The sequence below is a fragment of the Geotrypetes seraphini genome, chromosome 10 (genome assembly GCF_902459505.1).
Source record: "Geotrypetes seraphini chromosome 10, aGeoSer1.1, whole genome shotgun sequence".
NCBI lineage: Eukaryota > Metazoa > Chordata > Amphibia > Gymnophiona > Dermophiidae > Geotrypetes > Geotrypetes seraphini.
Genome location: NC_047093.1, coordinates 6,980,349 through 6,996,602, shown reverse-complemented (window position 1 = coordinate 6,996,602; position 16,254 = coordinate 6,980,349). Strand labels below are relative to the sequence as shown.

Genomic DNA, 16,254 nt, shown 5'->3' with positions numbered 1-16,254 from the left:
GTATGTAATTTATCATTGGATCTTAATGAAGCAATTGTAATTTAATTAGAAGATGTACCAATTACGTTTATTTATTTCCTTAAGTGATGTCATAAACCCAATAAAATGGCCTGTCACTTGTAATTTGGAGAGATTCTTGGTTGGTACCCTACCACAGTTAGTAGGATGCCAAGAACTCCCAAGGCCTTGAATGTTTAAACTATAATTTTAGTGTTTGATAATTATTTCCTTGGACTCCTTCAGAGATGGAGGTAAGGGCTGAAGGGTGTGACACCTGTTCATGTAGGTATTCAGAGCAAACAGTACCTCACATTCAGGGGGGTCCCTAGTGGCAGAGGGAAAGGAGACTTGCAGGAGAGATGCTGCCTATTTTCTCTCTGCTGTAGAATAAAAGGAATTTTAACAAAACCAGCACTATCCAATATTTTATGCTGCATATTGAGTTTGATTATCCTAAGCTACAGAATTTTGGGATCCTCGGAGACACCAATAGTTATACTGGGGGAGTGGGTAAGAAGGTGTGTCTAGCTGCTAAAGGCAGAAAAAAAAAAAAATCCCAGTAAAAAGTATACATGCCTTTGGCTTCTCTGTTCAATGGTAAGTTTACAAGAGCAGCAAATGAACACAGACCTAGTTGCTCAAACAACAACACACAAATCCTATTGCAACAGGATTACTACAAATTCAACATTTTACATTTTCAGACTTTATACTTGCCTGAGGGAAAGAACTGCAGCCCAGAGAACTGCAAAAAAAAAAAAAAAAAAGATATCCAACAACCCTTTCATTAAGCCATGGTAGAGGTTTCTACAATGGCCCAGAGCACTTAATGCTCGACATAGCTCAGACATTCACAGAATTCCTACAAGTGTCAGAACATTTAGCACTCCAGACCACGGTAAATCTGTAATCTTCTCCTAAAACACACACATCCGTTACATTGTCATGTTTAACATTTAGAAGACAAAGGATGTATAACTGAACCAAAGACAATAATTCAGTACCACTGTAATGGAGCTCTACATTAAAAAAAAATGTTAAACTGAACATAATCTCTTCTTTTCCAGCACATGAATTGAATTTAATATGGAGTTTACCAGAATTAATTTAAATTTATACCAGGCATCAAACCAGTTTTAAGCATAGAGACTACACGTTTATCCTTCCTTAGTACAGTATGCGCAACATCCCTCCCCTTCCCCAAATAAGGTGCCCCCTAATTAGGCAACCTACTGTTACCTGTATTTCCAGGTGGTTCCCTCCTCAAGACAGTGTTAGAGCACCAATCTAACGCCAGGAGCATGGTGCAGCCACAGATAAAACTGGTTCTCTGGCAGCTTTGAGATGAGTATGAAAAACAAATTCATTGTCAAGTGCCCAATTTAAGGTGTCAGAAATGCTAAGGCCCATGGCAGTGGAATAGGGTAGGACACAAGGACCATAGCCTCAGCAATTAGAGGGCTTGGAAGTGGAACTGAAAATTCAGTCCCACCTACTAAAAATACGTTCTGCTGCCCCTGGCCAAGGGTGAACCATCCCAAAAAGATTTATATGCTAGATGAGGTGTCAGAAAAATTTACAAAGATTTTAAGTGTTGTATTGCTTTGGAAATGAAAGAGGCAGAAAATATTTCATTTCAGACACTTCTAAAAGGATAGAGACAGTATGGGTAAGTTTTCTGGCCTACAAATTGTTCTCCATTCATCACCTAAAGGTATGTGAATAGGTTATTTGTAGGTTCAGGGATTAAGGCACAGGACAGGGAGAGGCAGTACATAGGATTTCTTCCTATGGGTCAGGCCACAGTTTTTCTTCTGTTAAGCTTGCTTCTTCTGAAAATAGCTAATCGGAATTAGTGCACTGGTCTCAGGGCTTGAGAGAAAGAGCCTTGAAATGAGTGTCATATACGCCTATGAAAGACTTGGCATCTATAAAGTCAGATTGGATTCATTATTCAGACTGTAAACAGTTCAAAATTTAAACCATGGATTACTTTCCCACTATAGATTAAAAGCTGTGTGGTAACTTAGTCAACTTGAAAAGGTTAATTTAAAACAATAGAAAAAAGGTGATACCTTTCTTGGATTAACAATACATATTTTTTACTGCTGTTCAAACACCAGTTGCTCATATTCGTCAGGTCAGAATATGAGCAACAGACAAAGCATAAGAGCATTCTAATGACAGTCTTACAGAGGAGAGCTGGATGGCTGATTAGATGGCGACAGTAGTTTCATTTCATTTTAGTATTCTGATCACAAAGTCATTGATGCAGTGTTCTGGTCCATAGGGGCCACTTTGCAACATTTGATCTGTGTCTTTGTAAATTGATTCTTGTCTCTAGTATCTGACCTGTTGGCCCAGCTTAGCTCCTTTCTTCACAGTTTCTGCATTGAATAATGTAAACCAGGTTTGTCCAATCTCTGGTCCACCAGGAATTAGCAATTCTTCCTTCTTCCCCACCAAAACTCAACTCCAAGCTTGAGCCATACAGTGCCAGAAGTTCCTACTGGTATGCAATGTCAAGTCTCGTGAAACTTGAAACTGCTCAAGCTTGCAAAGAACTGTGTCACAATGGGGAAGTAGGAATCCCAATGTTTCTTCTGAAGCTGAAGACAGGCGAGAGGAGAGAGACCGGTTGAAGGCTGGGGGGACAATAATGCACTGTTTTACTTGATGACATATGTGACAAAATGAGTGGGTGTTTTGGCCCGCCAAATGTTACAAGTGTGACCCTTAATAGAAAAAGGTTGGGCAAGCCTGATATAGACTATGTTTGAGAAGGAACGGAAGCAGGCTCCCTTAAGCTGAGTAACTAGGGGCCTGTGATATGTGCTGACAATTTGCAACTTATATCATAGGGACTTGTACCATTCACTTTTTTGAAGTTTTGTTAGAAGTTTGCTTTTTACTAATCTTTGCTTCAGACTGGATGATTGTCAGAAGGCCATCCCGACTATCTCAAGACATTGAATGCTCGGGTGCGATTGTATGTGATGACCTTAAGGTGGCCAAACAGGTTGAAATGGTGACGGCAAAAGCTAGAAGGATGATGCTAGGTTACATAGGAAGAGGTATGGCCAGTAGGAAAAAGGAGGTATTGATGCCCCTGGCGAGACCTCATTTAGAAAATTGTGTACAATTCTGGAGGTCGCACCTTCAAAAATATATAAAAAGGATGGAGTCAGTCCAGAGGAAAGCTACTGAAATGTGTGTGGTCTTTGTCATAAGGTGTATGGGGACAGACTTAAAGATCTCAATCTGTATACTCTGGAGGAAAGGCAGAAGAGGGGAGAGAGAATAGAGATGTTTAAATACCTACATGGTATAAATGTGCATGAATCGAGTCTCTTTCAATTGAAAGGAAACTCTGGAATGAGAGGGCTTGGACAGGGGTGTCAAATTCAAATACACAGTGAGCCAAAATTAAAACTTGGACAAAGTCACGGGCCAACCTTGATATTTATTGAAAAAAGTCTATAATTGAGGAAGTTATTCCTTCTCATCAGATATAACGATGATGAATAGGACACAGGTGATGAATGTAGGCCACGCTCAATATGGTGAGAGGGAAAAAGACAGGGGACAAAAAAGCTGAACCAAACTTAAAACGGAAAAACTACAAAGGGATTAAAACCAAAAAGGGATGAAATAAAATACCATGTGAATTAGCAACATATGTTTGAAAAAGCGTAAAAATATAATCATAATAAAAACCATTACATGAAGCAGAAAAAATGAATAGGAATGCTAGTACCAGAAAAGAATGGGCATCAGAAAACAAAATGCCAAAATTAGAACGTGATCAAAAGACTTAAAAAGAACAAAAACAGATGGGCCCGTTCTAGTAGATATTTGGTAATTTCTCGCAGGCCAAATATAATTACACTGCAGGCCAGATTAGTTTGATACTCCTGGCATAGGATGAAGTTAAGAGGTGATAGGCTCTGGAGTAATCTAAGGAAATACTTTTTTTTTTTTTAACAGAAAGGGTGGGATAGACCTGTGGGATCTGAATTCAAGGCGTGAGCTAGGCATGTGGGATCTAAAGAGATAATGGTTACTGCAGATGGGCAGACTAGATGGACTATTTGACCTTTTATCTTCCATCATGTTTCTATGTTTGGAACGCCATTGGTAGATGACTACACAAAGTGTACCAAGAACATAAGAATAGCCTTACTGGGTCAGACCAATGGTTCATCAAGCCCATTAGCCCGTTCTCACGGTTGCCAATCCAGGTCCCTAGTATCTGATCAAAACCCAAGGAGTAGCATGGAATATTGCTACTCCTTAAATTTTGGCCAGGTACCAGTGAAGAAAATACTCCAGGTGAGGTTTGTTAACCATCCCTTTTGTAATAAATTCCTAGCATCCTGTTTGTTTTTTGGCCGCCGCCACACAGAAACAGAGAGCTTTATGTAATTAGTGGCTTTGAGGGACCACAGGATGGGCTTTAAAAATAAATTATTTTCTGATCAAGCAATCAAATTCATGGGGAAACTTCAATTTGCACAGTTTTTCCAACTTTAGGCTTTTCTGGACTACCCTGACTCATCCTACTGTAGCCTTCCTGCTTTGGATGAGTCTGGTGGAGTCTAGATTTTTATTTTCTTCATTTATTTTTTTTTTTATTTCGATTTATATCCCATCCTCCCAGAAAGCTCAGGGCAGGCAACAGATGAACATACATAGTTTCAAAATAGAAGACAGCCTATCTAGAATCTAGGGCATACAGAGTTACAGCAAGCTGTACACGGTTACAATTCATCCAGGATCCTATGAATTTTCAGTTCTTAAAATAGGGTCACAAAACTGCCATATATAATACTGTAACTCAGTTTAAGTGACATATTCCAAACTAAACACCAAAACTGAACTGTTAAGAAAACTATTAAAAGGCACCGGTGTGAATTTATGTGGAGCAGTACTAAGGCATGAGCAATTAACAGAACTGAATCCCCTGCACACATCTCTTGCAACCCCAGAAAAGCACATTAGAACTTAAAATTTCAGAAAATTGGTTTTCAACTGGATAAGCTCCCCCACAAAAAAATAAAAATCCCGAAATCTTTAGTCCTTTTTTTGGTCTTGTGCCAGAAGTTATTAACAAGAATGTTATCCATGGGATAAAGTCCGCCAAATGTGGAGAGCCACCCTGAAAAGGACAGTGGTGAAAAAATAAGGAGCATTCATTGGTCGAGACCTACTTTAATTTGTTCTATAATCCACTCAGTTTTACAGTGGATATTTGCCTCACAGTTTGGTGACAGTTGCTCTAATTGAACTGAACAAAATCAAGCTGGGCAAAGTACACTCAATTTCTTTTCCACAATTGAGCTACAGCAGGTCATTGACGCCAGTCACTCACTTCTCATGCTACTTGGCAGTTCTGGTTCAATTTGGAATTTACACACTCCCCTTCCACTTTTAATCTCAACACAAAATGGTTAAGTGAAGCACATAGAGCAAGAACTGGTACCCCGAGAAGATCAGCTGATGACGGGAGCTGATCTGTCATTGGTCACCGTTGGTTTCAGTTGCACATCAGCAAAAGGGTTTCTGTGGAGAGAAAGCAACATCTAGTCACAACCTGTGTGGAGCACTAAAAAAATCTAAGCTATAAAGCAGGAACAGGAAAGCAGACTGGCAAGACAGACAATATTTCACACAACACTTGTGCAGTGTGTTTTTTCAATTTGGTCTTAATTAACGGTGCAACACTTGAAATGGCAAGCAGAGACTTAAACTTGACTTGTGAAAGACAGCAAGGTAACAATGGTTCCAAGTCAGCGACATGTTGCTGCTCCATTGGCTGGTGTGCACTTACTCAAACCAAATGACAAACATGATGTGAACCAATTAAACATTGTCTACATGATGGCTCAAACAGCAACAAATTCAACACAGACCATAATTATATATCAATTCTATTCACCTGTGGTGTGCAGATATTGCTTCTAAAGAGACTATTTTGTTACATTCTAAGCAGTCATATTATTGTCAATCATTATTATGTAGCTGTCGAGTCTTAATTCGAGGGAAAAAGGGAGTGAAACTGTGGAGCTTGGAGAGGAGCTGGAACAACAAGAATGGATGTTTCCTCATCTGCCTGGAGCATAACATTTTTCTGGCTTTGGAGTCTGGAAAGTGGCAAAATTATGTTCCAGGTCACTTCTAGAACGTAAGCCCTAGTAGCTCATTTTTTATATGCATAGTTTGGAAAAATATTCTAAAGGGATTAAGAAACAGACTAGACCTATGATTAGAACCAGAGCAAGTGTAGTTTGTAATGAATATAGCTTGAACTTTTGGGTACATAGAGAAGTATGGCCAGTAGGAAAAAGGAGGCACTGATACCTCTGTATAAGACTCTGGTGAGACCTCATTTAGAATATTGTATACAATTCTGGAGGCTGCATCTTCAAAAAGATATAAACAGGATGGAGTCTGTCCAGAGGAAGGCTACTAAAATGGTGAATAGTCATCAAAGCATATGGGGACTTCAACTTCTAAATATATATAATTACAGGAGAGGAGAAATATGATAGAAATGTTTAAATACCTACATGGTATAAATGTGCATGAGGCAAGTCTCTTAATTGAGAAAGGAGGAAGTGACATCACAGCCTGGGATGGCAGCTTAATTCAGGAGCTCTGCCGAGGCTGCTTACTGAATATTGGACAAAATCTCTCGTGTTGAGTGAAAATCGCATTCCAGGGGGTTAAACAGATCTAAGATGTCATCGCGGAAAGATGGACAAAGTTTGGTTTACAGCAGAGCTGGGTGAGAAACTAAAACCAATGCATGGGCCTTCCACAGTGGAAAAGGAATACAAATAGAACAACCCTCCTCCAACTCTGAAGACGATGAACAAAAGAGTCAGTGATGCATATCTGGTTCCAGAAATTGAAGCAAGAGATGGTGGGAGTTTGCCACAATGTGCAAATGGCTCTTGCAGAAAACAAAACTGAAGTGAGAGCTCGGAGCATGAGTGGCAGCAGAGGACCACGTGGTGAACATGGCAGAGGAGGTGAAAATGACCAAGTTCACAGTGGATAATGATACTATTAAGGAGCTGCAAACACAGAGAGGATCTCAAGAATTGCTTAAGACAAGGTAATCTCCAATTTAAGGGAATACCGGAAACTGAAGCCTTTCAGGACAGTGTCATGGTGGTGAGAGACATTTGTGGTTTTCTACTGGAGATGGATGATGTGGCAGAGCGAGACCATCTTCATATTCAAAGGGTTCACCGTTGTCTTGGGACTCTTAAAGGAACGAATGAGAGACATTATTGCATACTTTGGGGATTTGGGAATCAAGAGCACATTTTGGCTAAGGAATGCATTATGCCCAACGTTTGCTGCAAAGACATTAAAGTAATTATTTTCCAAGATTTGGCCTGGGTCACCCTACAAGAGACAGAGGCCTTCACAAGGCTGCTCTGGACCGAGGGACACAAATATCGCTGGTTTTTCCCTTTTGGGCTATGAATTATAATAAATGGGAAATCAAGGAAGACACAAACAGTGAAAGAGGCATGGAATGTACTCCGGGGAGTTAGGCTGTTGTAACATTCCAGCAACAGAGAAGTCACACATGGCCCTGGCGGAACCTCATACTGATGGAGTGTGGCAGACAATGGTGCGCCAGGGGAAGAATGTGTCTAAGACAGCTACCTGATTCACAGGACTGTACCTTATTGCAATTTATTTGGTCTGTTAGTTGTTATAGACTAGGAAAGGATTAATGGGATGTGGATGTGAGCTTGCTTTGGATATGGTAGGGGAGTATGATTGGAGAATAAGTAGTTGAAATTTGGGAGCAGACAGGGTGGGATTTCATTTCCTTAAGGAAAGTCTGGTTGGGCTGGGGAAGGGCCAGTTCAGGCTTCAGGGATGGGAAGGGAGGGTAGTAGTGTGAGGTTTCATGCTGGGAGGAATGGAGGGGACTAGAGAAAGTATAAATTTGAATACCACTAAATTTAAGATTGGATCCTAGAATGTTAATGGCATTAATAATAAATTTGTGGTAGGGAAGGAGAGGCATATTTGTTAGATGGGAAAGCTTGGGCTTACAGGTTTTTCATGATATTTTACAGGGTGATGGGCCAATTGCTTTTGAAACTCAAGAAAGATATGGACTCCCTTCCAGGGACATTTTGGTATATATGCAACTATGCCATTTTATTCAGACACAGGGCTGGTTGGGGTCCTCCCCAGTTCCCAGTGAATACTTACAAAATTTATGATCTTTGTTGGGCAGACCAGTTTCAGTTTTATATAGTTACCTGAGGGACTGGGAAAAGTTCACATGTTCCTAAAGGACAAAATGGGAAGATGACTTGGTCTGTTCATTTATGGAATTACAATGGGAATGTGTAAAGAGGTGCAGAAAGCTTCAACCTGTGCTTTTGATTTAGAAAAATGCTTACAAAGTCTTATCCAGGTGGTGGTATACTCCTGAGCCATTACACATCATTTATCCTTCTGTTTCGGATGAATATTTGAGATATGGAGCCCATGTGGGAGCTTTTCTATATATTTGGTGGACCTGTCCTCTTATATAAACATTTTGGGGCCAAGTGGCATTGTGTCCGACAAGATGGCTTAATAGCAGGGTACTTTTATACCGCCGGAGTTGTTTATTGGGACTATCTAATGACAGGCCTATGAAGTGGCTGAGTCGTCTGTTTCACCTGGGTCAGCAGCAAAATGTCTTATAGCCTCTCATTGGAGAAATACAGTGATGCTGTCTGAAGAAGATTGAACAAATTGTTTATGGCATTTAATTCATTTGTAATGTGTGGCTGATAAGAAAAAAGGACATTATGAGAAACATCAACAGGACTGGACATTAATTTTACAGAAACTCAGTGCTTAATTGTTTGTCTAGGAGTGTGGGTAGTTTGGGGAACTTTGTGATTGACCGGGAAATGTCTTGTATTACTTAGGCATATTTACCATGTTGATCTTGTTATGGAATTTGGGTGGGAGGGGGAGGTTGAGCTTTGGTGGCTATGGTAATGTGCATTGTGATACAACCATTTGTTTGGTTCTTGTACTTTTATTTTGAAATATGTTTGTGATGGCTAACAGATGGTTATGTTTGTCTACTAAAAACTTAATAAAAATCTACTGAGGAATAGTTTCTTTTAATTGATAGGAAACTGGGATTAAGGTGAAAGGAGACGGATTCAGAAGTAACTTCAGAAAATAGTTTTTCACAGAAAGGGTTGACGGCCTATGGGTGGAGGTTGTGGAGACAAAGTATATTTTCATTCAAGAAAGCTTGGGACAAATACATTGGATCTCTAAGGAAGAGAAAGGGATAGTAGACAGCATGGTCAAGCCAACTAATTAAAGACCATATGGCCTATCTACCTTTACTTTTCTATGTAAATGATGGGCCTCCATTTTAAATTTACATTTTATTACATGCAGTCTATTAGATGCAATATCTACACAACACTGTTTAGTGTATTACCTGTGGCAACATGATGTGACATGGTAAGAAGAGAAAAGTCTATACCACGACAGGAAATCATAAGATGCTTCAAACGTGAAAGGGCCCGATATTCAAAGTAAGCAGCTCCTTCCCCCTTAAATCTCACGCAGCAAGGAAGCCATCGATATTCAGCAGCACTTAACTGGGCAGAGATGTTCTGGGGGCAGAGCCCAGGAGCAGCCAGGAATTACCTGGACAATGGCAATATTCAGTGCTGGTGCTTGCATAGCTAACCAAGCACATAGGATCATAAACAGGAACCCAGTCCTTTGTCCAAGTTACTAAATATAGGCCAGCAGCTGCATAAGTACTGGGTTGTATCTGCCGGTTCAGAAAGGGGCCATTTTGTACCTGGAACCAGAGTGGACTGCTCCTGCCTCATTCCACTATAATCACCATGGATGCCATCCCCCAGCAAGTCCCAGAGGTTCTCGTGGGGGGAGGCTCTCTGTTGTATATTTGGCCATCAGGAGGGGGGTTTGGATCAGCAACCTCAGATCTCCTTATGTGGAACTTGGCTTAGTACTGGCCAGGACTCACGTAAGTGCTGGAAGTCAGGAAACATCTGGTCATACCTGCATATTCAACATTAGTCAGCACGTAAAGAGCATGCCAAAGAGATTTTGTGTGCATGGTAATTTAGCAGAGGAGAGCACTAGCCGGGACCCATGCAGCATGGAGAAATCTGCCTCTGTCCCAAACCCAGTTCCCGACACAAGTACCTACCTTGTCTAAAGAAAACATTTACTGGTCAATATTCAGCAGTTATAAGTTCCTATGGCATGCAGCAGGAGAAAATAAGTTATTGCCTCATTTTGGAGACGGTTTACAGAAAGGCACACAAATGTTATAAATCTTTATTGTACTACTCTAAAGACTATTTGATGTGTGCTCAAATATAAAGCATGCATGTTTGAGGTGCTTTAAAAGGAAAAGAGTACATATTGCAGTAGGCAGGCTATGGTGAGAAGTTTCACTACAGATGCCAATATAAATATTCTTAGGAAGTGGGGAAGACTGCTTAATGTGTTCCCTCTCCAGGGGGACCTCAAAGCACGGGTTCTTAAACCTGTCCTGGGGTGACCCCCAGCCAGTCAGGTTTTCAGGATAGCCCTAATGAATATGCATGAGAGAAATCTGCATACCTATCTGCTTTATAGGCAAATCTCATTCATACATATTCATTAGGAAGATCTTGAAACCCAACTGGCTGGGATCCTATCTGCTTTATAGGCAAATCTCATTCATACATATTCATTAGGAAGATCTTGAAACCCAACTGGCTGGGATCCTCATTTGGATTGTATCAGGTATGCCAAGGGCTCCACTTTTTGTAACGGTTTCAAACATTGCTACGAGTGACTGAAATGAAGACACTGGCTGCTTTATTTAGTACTAGTTGTGGTTATGCTGCTTGGAATATTTTTATTGGATTATAAAAATGCACAGGCAGCAAATATTAAGATAACTACACCTCCAAGAGCACCCATTTACTTTGGGTTATTCTGAAGCTATCGGGTCATTCATAAATACAATATTCTATGCACTACAGCTCTTTACATTATGAGTATTCCATACCGTAGCAATTGGAAGTACATACACTGGGATAGATAACAAGCATAAAAAATAAAAAGAGGAAAAGGAGATGAGTGCATGAAAAGCTGATGTGCACCAACCCTGAGATAACCCCAAGGGTGACAGGGTGATATGAAGGCAGAATAGTACAGCTAGAGGGATTCTGGAGTGCACAGGGAACCATGCTGTCCAAGATTAGCAGATTTATTTCATTTTTCATACTCCTGATAGCCCTGAAACTAACTTTACTATTCACCTCTAGAGGTGAAAATCTCCCCCCGAGTGCCACAGAATCAATAAAAAAAGAAAAAGGAATTCCCAAAGTGAAGGACCCACAGACCCAAAGCCACTTTCTTGGCACTTCTGGGCCAAGAAACCCAATACAAGAATGAAGCATCCACACAACTCCTCCCCAATGAACCTTTTTGCATCCTTTTCTGCCTCCTACCATCTTGGAAAATAGTGATTGTTCAGATGATGTTTCAAGTTTATTCAAAATTTTGATAAAACGCTAATCAAGGCTTCTAAGCATTTTACAATTCATATTAAAAAAGGGGGAGACAAACAGGTAGATCTACTCACGGGACAATACTTGACCAACATAAAACAATGGGAAAAATTGGGAGAACTACAAAATATGAATAACGAGTACATAAAGGTAACTCACAATAGGGAAAATAGGGAATAAGAATTATTGAACTTCTCTGGCTGTAACCAAGTCTGTTTAACAGCCATGGTTCAAAGATGGAAGATGACAGAAGAGGTCACAAGAGGACACTTCCCTGGCCCTCAGGCAGTGAGGGGAGCATGGTGGTTTGGGAATTCACTTGAACGTTAAGAGGTGCTTTGCTCCAGAGAGACTGTCGGCCAAGAGAAGTAAAGTTAGCTTCGTTTCTGGTATACCACAGCTTTGAACATCTCAGACCATCAGAAATAAAATGAGAACGAGCTTGCTCAGGTTTTAATGCAATATGACATCAGCCTGTTAGAATGCAAATGGAAACCACCATGCAAATCAAGTGGTGTGGAGAAGCCGCAGGCTGCAAATAAAAGCTGGGGTTCAAACCCCACTCATCACCTTCTGCAAGTCACTTCATTCTCCACTGCCTCAAGTACATCAGTTCCTGCCTCAGAGAGTTTACAATCTATTATACTTGATCACAGGAGGCCCTTTCCACATTCCAGTAAGGCTTCAGAAAACACCACAGCACTTAAAATTGTTACTCGACATCATAGATGACTGCTGCCAACTGCTTGATAAGGGAAATGACATCCTACTTGTCTTGCTTGACATGAGTGCAGCTTTTGATATCATTTATCACTCTATCCTCCTTGCCCGCCTCGCAGAAATTGGTATCCGTGATACAGCACGACACTGGTTCCACTTCTTTCTAAGCCAACGATCCCAAAGAGTACTACTCAGCACTAATCTATCCGAACTGAAACAAATATGGAGAAGCACAAGGGGCCCTATTATCCCCTCTACTTTTCAATCTCTGCATCAAACCAGTACTTGACATAGCCCAAATACACCAAATCAAAATCCACTCCTTCACCGACATTCAACTATACCTACCTCTAGAGGCAAATCGTGACACCCAGACTACAACCCTGCACAATTGTTTATCCAAAATTAAACATTGCATGACCTCAAACAAACTTCAACTGAACGTTTTCAAGACTTAACTACTATGGATTAGGAAAGAAAAATGCTCCTATACCCTCCCTTTCCTGGGAATCAACTATCTTGTTGTCAAAAGACGAAGTACAGAGCATAGAAATTACTCTCGACTCAAAACTATCATTCTCCAAACACATCTCGCAAATAATCTCCATCCTTCTACTAGCTCCACCAGCTCAGAATGATAAGAAACTACTTCATGGAAAAATACTTCACCTAACTACTTACTCTATGCCTTTATCCTTACACGCCTGGATTACTGCAACGGTTTTACAGCAAAAACACACCAAACTACAGGGAGTTCAAAATGCAACATTAAGACTACTGAAAAACCTACAAGTCCACGACCTAGTCTCTCCAGGTCCGATATCAGCCCACTGGCTGCCCATAACCAAATGCTGCATTTTCAAAGGCCTAGTGTTGGCATATAAATCCGTCTAGAACATGACACTAATACTTCTCGGGCAAGCTTCCTCTCTACACCCAAAAGAGAACGCTACACTCCCAAGATGAAATACGACTACATACACCATCAGGACACTCCCTCCAACTACAGACAGCCAAGAAACGATCCTTTTCCCATTTCTTTCCAAACCTCTGGAACAGCCTACCTCCTCATATCAGAGCCTTTAACTTTGGGAGTGGCTTAATGTCCAGTGGTAGAGCGTTCCAAAGTGAGGGAGCGGTAACCGAGAAAAAGGCCTTTCATAATAACATAAGAATTGCCGCTGCTGGGTCAGACCAGTGGTCCATCGTGCCCAGCAGTTCGCTCCCGCGGTGGGGCCCTTAAGTTAAAGACCAGTGCCCTAATTTGAGTCTAGCCTTACCTGCGTACGTTCTGGTTCAGAAGGAACTTGTCTAGCTTTGTCTTGAATCCCTGGAGGGTGTTTTCCCCTATAACTGCCTCCGGAAGAACATTCCAGATTTCTATCACTCTCTGGGTGAAGAAGAATTTCCTTACGTTTGTACGGAATCTATCCCCTTTTAACTTTAGAGAGTGCCCTCTCATTCTCTCTACCTTGGAGAGGGTAAACAACCTATCTTTATCTATTAAGTCTATTCCCTTCTTCATTATCTTGAATGTTTCGATCATGTCCTCTCTGTCTCCTCTTTTCAAGGGAGAAGAGGCCCAGTTTCTCTAATCTCTCACTGTAAGGCAACTCCTCCAGCCCCTTAACCATTTTAGTCGCTCTTCTTGGGATCCTTTCAAGTAGTATCGTGTCCTTCTGCATGTACGGCGACCAGTGCTGGACACAGTATTCCAGGTGGGGGGTACCATGGCCCGGTACAGCGGCAGGATAACCTTCTCCGATCTGTTTGAGATCCCCTTCTTAATCATTCCAAGCATTGTTTGCCCTTTTTGCTGCTGCCGCGCATTACGCAGACGGCTTCATTGACTGGTCTACCAGTACTCCCAAGACTCTTTCCTGAGGGGTCTCTCCAAATACTGCACCGGACATCCTGTATTCGTGTAAAAGATTTTTGTTACCAACATGCATCACCTTACACTTATCCACGTTAAACCTCATTTGCCATGTCGCGGCCCATTTCTTGAGCGTGTTTATGTCATGTTGTAGGTCTTTGCTTCTTTGAAATTTAACCACCTCGTTCGTCATACCAATTTCCAGGTCTATAAATATGTTGAAGAGCACATGCCCAAGCACTGAACCCTGTGGTATCAGAATAGTTCGCAAACAGAGGAGATTGCTAATAAGTTGTGATTATGAAGATATAGTGGAACACTGTGAATGTAAGTATAACCTGTTCTGAGCTCTTTTGGGAGGATGGGATATAAATCTAAATTAATTAATTAGCTTGCCTAAATTTGGAAAGATAAATAAATCCTATATCCAGTTAATCCTGCTATGTTAGTTGGGTTTTTGCCTCAGCATTTATTGCTGCCAATTAAACATTATGATTAGCAGGTTCTCTTTTTCTAAAGTTTCAGTAAAGATCATATGTGAAGTTGAGTATAACAACAACAAAAAAGTATGTAAGTATTTTTATAGAATGGAATTTGGGAAATAGTATTGGGAGGGGGATAAGTAATGAAATTTGATGCCTGTCCATCTTCTAAGCTTTTGGTATGAGATAGCGCATTCACCATTTTAAAACAAGCTCTCCTGCTACTGCCAAAATTCTGCACATCCGACGGGCAGAGAAGGTGTGAGGGGATTAAAGGCACATTACAGAAGTCGCAGCCAGCCTAGCTTGGTTGCCCTGTGCTTAGTACTGCAGATTTTCAAAGACTACTGCCATCTGGTCTATGGGGAGTACATTTAGCACAGGCTAAAGCAGGCAAGTAAAATGGCGATGGTGAAATTCAGATATACTGTACATTTACAAATGTGCTGCTGCTTGACCACCAAACAACAGCTAGACCAGCCCTATTGCCTTCATGAATTAAAGGAGAACAATCATATATTAATCAGTATTGTAGTCTGGTCACTCCTCCACACAATTGAAACAGCACCTTTGAAGGACTAAAGAAGAGACTGGTATCCGAGAGGAGGGTATCACCATTCCTTCCAGCTATAAGCAATTCTCAAAGCAACAGACTCGTGTTCAAGAAGATTTTTATTATATTACAACCCTGAGAGCTGCAGCCTTTTTATATGGCAGAACTCTGCAAAAACACAGAACATTTACTAATAGATCCTGTTTGCTTGGAAAGAAATGCTTTCTGCAAGTTAAAGCAGCTTGAATACTATGTAGAGCTCTTCAGTGAGAAGGGGAAAAGAAAGCATTTGGCACTGAAATACTTTAAGATACAAAAAAAGTCCTCTGTGTATGTGACAAAACCTGGAAAAGAAGCATTCAAGAACTAGAATATTCCAGAAAGCACCCATCTGCTCAATCTACAAGATCATACAAGTGTGCTTATCTTTTACATAAAAGGGGGTTTAGGGTAAGAGCAGGGAATTGGCAGCTGATTTGTCAGACCAAGGCTTCAAATTTATCCTGATAATCAGAATGATATGACTGCAACCGTTTCCAACCTTACCTTGCCAAGACCAGTTAGCTCTCCACTCCTATGCCCAAGTGTTGCTGTACTAACGCTGGATCATAGTTATGCATACTTCCTGTTCACCATTTCCTCAGTCATTTGTGTATGGATAAGAACTTTTCACCAAGTCACATGTATGATTAACTCCGAGTTAGCAAGAAGTTATGTGTGCGCGCTCGCTGCAAAGAGCTCCTAGCTCTCAGAACGAGTCTGTTCCCTTGAGGCTAGACTAGCAGACTTGGGAGGAGCTGAGGAAGACAGAGATACATAGAGGAGACCTACTGCTATGTTGTAGAGAAGTCTCACCTCCAACTTAGCAGCCCCTGTGCTGCCTTGGAGGGAGATATAAAAAAAAAAAAAACCCACAAAAAAACACAACCAAAAAAACAAAACAAGCATCACCCGGTGAAGTAGGAAATAATCTGGTAGCAAAGACCTGCCCACCAGGGGATGCAATATCCTCTCATATCTCCAGGACTT

General features: G+C 41.0%; 1 protein-coding gene across 2 annotated transcripts in view; it reads right to left on the bottom strand.

The window, feature by feature from the left end:
* Positions 1–4,527: 4,527 nt before the first annotated feature.
* Positions 4,528–16,254, bottom strand: part of BAIAP2 (BAR/IMD domain containing adaptor protein 2) — a 174,729-nt gene continuing 163,002 nt past the window's right edge. For both annotated transcript variants that reach the window (XM_033961495.1, XM_033961497.1), the window contains one exon: positions 4,528–5,562. In XM_033961495.1, the coding sequence (XP_033817386.1) occupies positions 5,493–5,562 (70 nt within the window). In that variant the 3' untranslated portion in view covers positions 4,528–5,492. The remainder of the gene's footprint in view (positions 5,563–16,254) is intronic.